Below are 6,432 nucleotides of genomic sequence, written 5' to 3'. Positions count from 1 at the left end.
AAAGAGCCCACATCTGACAACTCTGGAAATGTGGAGGCCTTGGTAGAACACTGTGTGTGTGTGTGTGTGTGTGTGTGTCGTAGACCCTCCTCTGCTATGTATCTTATAGATATACCTGTTGGTGAGTGTGCGGTCCAGAGTAGCGCCTCTTTCCTGAACCTCGTTACTTCCTGTCTGAAGTAAACTTCCTGTAGCCTGCATTGTAGAAGGCAGTTAATGCTCCTGTGTTTATTTATTTGAGTAACACTGTAATTTATTGGATTATTAATGTCCAGAGCTCACTCTCTGACTAATACTGTAGAGCCCGTGACCTCTATGCTGTATCTAATAACCGTATTAACCTGTTATTAATAAATAAACAATAACATGTGGGGTTTTGTGGTGTAAACTGAAACATGGTGCCATCGTGTCAGCGTGAACACAAACACATCGAGTCTCTTGCTGCAGACTGGAACATAAACACTGCTGGATAAAAGCTCAAAGATCACGCTGCGTGTACACGGGGAGTAAACCGGGACCAGATTCCGATATCCAACAGTGATCAGACACAAACGTTTAAACAGCTATCATTATACCAGATTACAGGACATTAAAACACCTCCAAACTCGATCTTCAGAAGAGGGGTGAATATTCTGTATTAGTCTGAATGTAAACGTAGTCAGTGTTGTGTACGTTTTGTGTCTTTTTTATTCTGATTGTTGCGGATGTGGATAAGATAATGAACCAGTGTCCGATCTCAGATTCAGATCTGTTGAAACACACGCCCGTCAGCTCAGCTCTGTACACTGGTCATCAGCACACCTGAATGTGTGATTTAAATCCTCATGTGAGGTAAACGATGCGGAGATTCATCACACGTGGAAGTGCTGCGTGTGTGAAGGCAACTACAACCTGAGCCCAAATTCACCTCTGACCCCTGAGCCCTGACCCCACGGTCCCCGACACATCAATTCAGATTCACGAGACGGGGTGTGTGGGAAATAAAATGATCAGCACTGTGTGTGTGTGTGTGTGTGTGTGAGCTGAAACACAAAAGCCGACGCCTGCCAGCTGCTCGCTCTCTGAAGAGGACAGAAGGCTGGAGGACTCGAGCAGACGCTCTGACGAACACTGTAGTGCACTTCACTGAACCCAACATCATTCTCCCTCTCTCTCTCTCTCTCTCCTTCCTCCTCTCCCTCTCTCTTTATCCCTCTCTCCTTCCATCTCTCTCTCTCCGCTTCTCACCTCATCTGTTCTTTCTTTTCTCTTACAGTACACTGAGCTTTTCTTTATTTGTCTTTACATTTTGTTGCTCTTTATTTTGTTTTATTTTGTTCCTTCCTTTCTTCCTTTCTTTCTTCTTTAACTTCCACTTTCTTACACACTTTCTGTTGTGTCCATTTTCTTCTTTTCTCTTTCCTCACAACTCTTTCTTTCTTTCTTTCCTTTTATATCTCTTCTACCAAGTGTTTTTACCTGCCTTCTTTTTTTTATGTTCCTCTCTCTTTTTTTTTTTACCATTAATCCTCTCTTCCTTACTTTTTCCTTTCATCCAGCATCTCTCTCTCTCTCTCTCTCTCTCTCTCTCTCTCTCTCTCGTGCAGGCTGTAACTCGGAGCCGCTCTATAAATAATGATCACAGATGGACTTTTATGAGAGAAATCTCCATAACAATACTGCATCAGCAAACACAACACTAACGACAGACGCGGTGCTCAGTATGACATCACACACACACACACACACACACACTCCTACACACACACACTCACACACACACGCAGAAAGAGAAGCTTCACAGTTAACTCCTACATTTTACTTAGAGTTCAAAAAGAAAAAAGTCTAAATGTATAACTAAAGCCTCCTGAATGATTCATACACGTCCCTCGAACTTTATTTCCCCCCTAACGTCTCCACACAGTTACCGAGAGCTCGTACATGACCGGATCAGATCAAACCATCTTCCACTTGTGTGTTAAACAGTAAACAGGGACTAACTGCAGGTAGGAACTAAAGTTGTGAGCGGGGAACTGAAGAAGTGGGACCACACTGAGGTCTGAGGAATCGTTTGGATCGGTCTGTTTACAGCGTTATCTCTAAATTGTATAGAACTGAGATGTTGCTGAAATCGCAGCTCGGTGTCGCACAAGTACGCAGAACATCACGATCATTCGTTGCTTTGTCTCATGCTAGCGAGATCGCTGGGTCAGGGCCACTGTCCGGAGTGAGAGGCTGAGTATAACAGACCTACAGACTCATGGGTCTGTAGGATACCTGAACACAATACTGCCATCAGAACCGTCAGAACCCACGTGCTCTTACACTCACAGGATCAGAACTAACTGCTCAACTCACACGTCTTAAATATCTGAACGTCTCAGTAACTCCACAAAACTAAAAGCAAAGGGATGCAGTTCATCATTCATCCATCTTCAGTAAGAGTTTTATCCTGAGCCGGCCCGCTCTGGATCCGAGCACAAGGCGGGGTGTAGTAATAATCCCCCGACGTGTCCAGGGACTTCAGCGTGAATCTGAAGACAGTCCAGCATCCAACTCAGCTTCTCACACTCTTAGCTTTTTCCCCGAGATCAGCTTTGTCACTAACGCTGCGTTCCAGAACTGCGTTTTAGTTCCTAAAATAAAAATCTGAACCCTTGTTTTAGGACCATTTTAACCCCGTGTGTGATAATGTGATGTTTCTCAGGGACACAACACACTTCTGAGAGCTGTACACCAACAGTACTTATATAATAACACAAACAAACACACACACACACACACACACACACACACACACACACACACACACACACACACTTACGCACACGCACACGCGCACACACACACACACACTCACACACCACCTGTCGCTCAGTTCTAATTGGCCTCCGAGGTCCGCGCGCGCAGCTGCCACCTGTCTGTCTGAGGTCCTGAGAACAACGAGCACAAAACCCAGCAGCAGGCGGGAGGGACAGAGCGGAAGTGACGTGGGTTAATTCGAGTAAACAAACGAATGAATAAATGTAGAAGTGAACAAACTAACAGTGTGAGTAAAAGTCACGCGGGGGAAAACACTGTACTAGACTAAATAATCTTTTATTTATTTATTTATTTATTTCGTTTGACCCGGAAATGTAACTATAGCGACCTTTCACACTGTAGCCTCATTAACAGACTTTAAAGATTCACCTTGTTCATGTTCCTTATGGGCTCCACCTCAGGGACACGGAAGGAGAGACTTTATGCTTTTTTCCTCTCAGACTGTCAGTCAAAGGAAGAAAGAGTCGAATAATGAATGGATGAACACATTAATAAAAATAAATCGAGTAGAATAACTAAACACATCAACAAAACATACATTTAATCAAACTGACAAAACACAGAACAAAATAAATAAATAAATGAAAACCTAATAAGAAATAATAGTTCACACAAAAGCTCGCGCTCTGATTGGTCAGCGAGATGCTCCGGTGAAGGCGCGCTCGCGCTGATCCTCTTCAAGTGTAGAACAGTGCGGGGGGTCAGTGCGGGGGAAGGGGGGGGGGGGCAGACCCGCATAAAACCCGCACAGAGCGGAGAGTACACACCGCACACCCGGTCATAACGCGTCTCGGCTCAATGGAGTATCTCATACACGACTGAAACACACACACACACACACACACACACACACACACACACACACACACACACACACACACACCTGAAGCATTCCGGTACCGAACCCCGGACCCTGTTCCGTCATGGCGTACTCGTCTCGCGCAGGTAAACTCGGTCTGTGGACGGTTTCGGATGAGGAAGACCGCAAAGGAGACCGGAAGGTAAGCAGTCTGACTGCGTCCCAAACCACCGGCACCGTGCCCAAAGAGCGCGCGACGTAAACGTACCGTTAATACCAAAGGTTCATCTTTACTCATAGCAGAATAAAACTTAACACATAACACACAAATACAAATATATCAGTTTTCTTTTAAAACTAATTATCTGATCAATAAATAAATAAATATACGATACAGATTTCATTCATTTCAGATTTTAAACTGTTTAGCTATTTCAGGGATTTGTTTAAAAGCATGTGTGAATTAAACTGTGGGGTTTTGTGCATAATTTATTAATGAAATATCACTTAAAATGAAATGATTCAGAAAACAGGGAACTCACCGCACCTTCGCTCTCACTGCTGCGGCCCAGAGGAACGCTTCCGTTCAGTGTGTTTATGAGCGCGCGCACCTGAGTGCGGCTTACCCTTATCAGTGATTTAATATCCCGCGTGTCTGTGACTGATATTTCATCATCATCAGAGGCACGACTGAATAAATCAACTTCTCAGTGAGATATGATTTTAAAGATTTATTTTCACATGTTGTGTAAGTGAGTTATTCATTAAACCCCTTATTAAGAACTTGTCTGTACATCAGATACACTGGTAATAAAATGAAATACAACAGAAATAAAACTGCATAAGAAATATAAAAATAAAACATTAAAAACGCACGTAAAACAGTCAGACAAACAAAAAGCAAGACAACAAACAACAAATGCAACAAATGTTTTAGACTGAAGTGAGAAAGTTTCTGTTAGAAAACGTGTTTTTTTCTCGCGCGCGTGCCGTTCGACTCTAACTCGAAGCTCTTTCCTGTCAGTGACTCGGTATAAAATACAGAATGAGGAGTTTTATCCTTTTTAAAATCCTGTTTGTTTGAACAGACGAGGAAGCCGCTGGTGGAGAAGAAGAGGCGCGCGCGCATTAACGAAAGCCTGCAGGAGCTCCGGGGTCTGCTGTCCGACACCGAGGTGAGACACACCTGCGCGTGCACACCGGTTAGATCAGACAGATGGAAGAAAGTTAGACACATTCATAGCGTCTCTCTCTCTCTCTCTCTCTCTCTCTCTCTCTCTCTCTCTCTCTCTGCAGTTGCATGCAAAGATGGAGAACGCAGAAGTGCTCGAGCTCACGGTGAAGCGGGTGGAGGGCATCCTGCGGGACCGGTCACATGGTGAGATATGAGCCTGCTCGCGCGACTCAAAGTTTTATTAATGTCCGTCACCGCACGCGCAGCAGAATTTACACCTGTCTAAGTAGTTATGTGTACTGATGATGATGATGATGATGATGATGCAGATGCAGAGTCGGACAGCATGAGTCGCGAGGCCAGTGAGCGCTTCGCCGCGGGCTACATCCAGTGCATGCACGAGGTCCACACCTTCGTGTCCACGTGCCCCGGCATCGACGCCACGGTAGCTGCGGAACTCCTCAACCACCTGCTGGAGTGCATGCCGTTAAACGAGGACCTGCAGGACGTCATCCTTGATCTCGGCTCCGAGCTTCTGTCTCCTACGGGAGCGTGGCCGCGCGTCAATTCACCGGGAGCGCGCGCACCAGCTCTGTCCACCGGCGGCGCTGAAGAAGATCCGAACTCCGACCTGGAGGAGACCTTCAGCGAGCCAGCTCCGGGGTCTGCGGTGGAGCAGGAGGAGGAGGAGCAAGAGGAGGAGGAGGAGCACCGGAGCACCGCCCCCTACTGTACATCCATGTGGAGACCGTGGTAGAGCCGCGAGCGCACCGGAAACAGCACACCTGTAAACTGACGCACGACTGGAATTAACCGGAATTCATTCATGCAAATACAAACGGATAAAAAAAAAAAATACTTGACCTTCTTTAAGGATCGTTTAAGGACATCACTCTTTCTACATGTGCGCGAGTCTCATTAATAAACCCAGGAGCTTCACCTTTAAAACCCGAGAAACACTGTGCTTCCTGCAGTTCGAGGATAAACTCCGAGCATTCAACTCATTTCCGGAGTAAAAGTGGACTTTAGGAACGCTGCTGTATGTTCAGGACGCATTTCGATTGTTTTATATTCAGATTCATCACAAGTCTCTCTGGGTGAAACCCGTTTCATTTCTGGTTTGATCTTTTAGAACTCTGTTCGTTTTGAATGCAGTGAAATATCGAGCCTAGTTCATTTAATTGTTTTTGAACCTGAAGCACCAATAAATAGACGAATGATTGATTTAGATGAGTTTTATAGCTGGTAATAATAATAATAATAATAATAATAATAATAATAATAATAATAATAATGCATTACTTTAATGGCTGATTATCTGTTAATGTCCTCATGTAAAAGTAATTTATGAAATGAAGGCGGTATTTTAAGCAGGTCTGGAGCAGTATTATTGATTGTCTTCGGTGCATGTTTTAAATTGTATTTTTTAATTAGTTCCTGTGTAGTGCAACTAACTCAGCAGAATTAAAACAGTAAGAAGGTGTCATAATCAATCCGTGTTGTAATTGAGGGTTTTTACTGCAGTACACATGAGCTCAGAGAAAACACAAGATTCAGATTTAAATCTAAGAGAAGGGGAAAGAAAACCCCTCTAAAAGCCAGAGGAAACGGATTATAATACACTTTTGGAAATGTACATTGTAAAAACCTAAAAAA

At 44.2% G+C, this 6,432-nt stretch overlaps 2 protein-coding genes across 2 annotated transcripts in view; both read left to right on the top strand.

Annotated features, from left to right (window-relative positions):
- Positions 1-369, top strand: part of her8.2 (hairy-related 8.2) — a 2,506-nt gene extending 2,137 nt beyond the window's left edge. The window contains exon 4 of the mRNA XM_017495294.3: positions 1-369. This exon is cut by the window's left edge and continues 295 nt beyond it. Within this exon, the coding sequence (XP_017350783.1) occupies positions 1-46 (46 nt within the window). The 3' untranslated portion in view covers positions 47-369.
- Positions 370-3,530: 3,161 nt separating this feature from the next.
- Positions 3,531-6,283, top strand: LOC108280378 (transcription cofactor HES-6). The gene is made up of 4 exons (XM_017495292.3): positions 3,531-3,804; positions 4,691-4,777; positions 4,899-4,980; positions 5,106-6,283. The coding sequence occupies exons 1-4, from the start codon at positions 3,727-3,729 to the stop codon at positions 5,531-5,533; spliced, it is 675 nt and encodes a 224-aa protein (XP_017350781.1). The 5' UTR covers positions 3,531-3,726; the 3' UTR covers positions 5,534-6,283.
- Positions 6,284-6,432: the final 149 nt, after the last annotated feature.

Source organism: Ictalurus punctatus, chromosome 20, assembly GCF_001660625.3.
Source record: "Ictalurus punctatus breed USDA103 chromosome 20, Coco_2.0, whole genome shotgun sequence".
NCBI classification, from domain to species: domain Eukaryota; kingdom Metazoa; phylum Chordata; class Actinopteri; order Siluriformes; family Ictaluridae; genus Ictalurus; species Ictalurus punctatus.
Note: the sequence above shows the minus strand (reverse complement) of the source record. Positions and strands in the feature narration are given on the sequence as shown.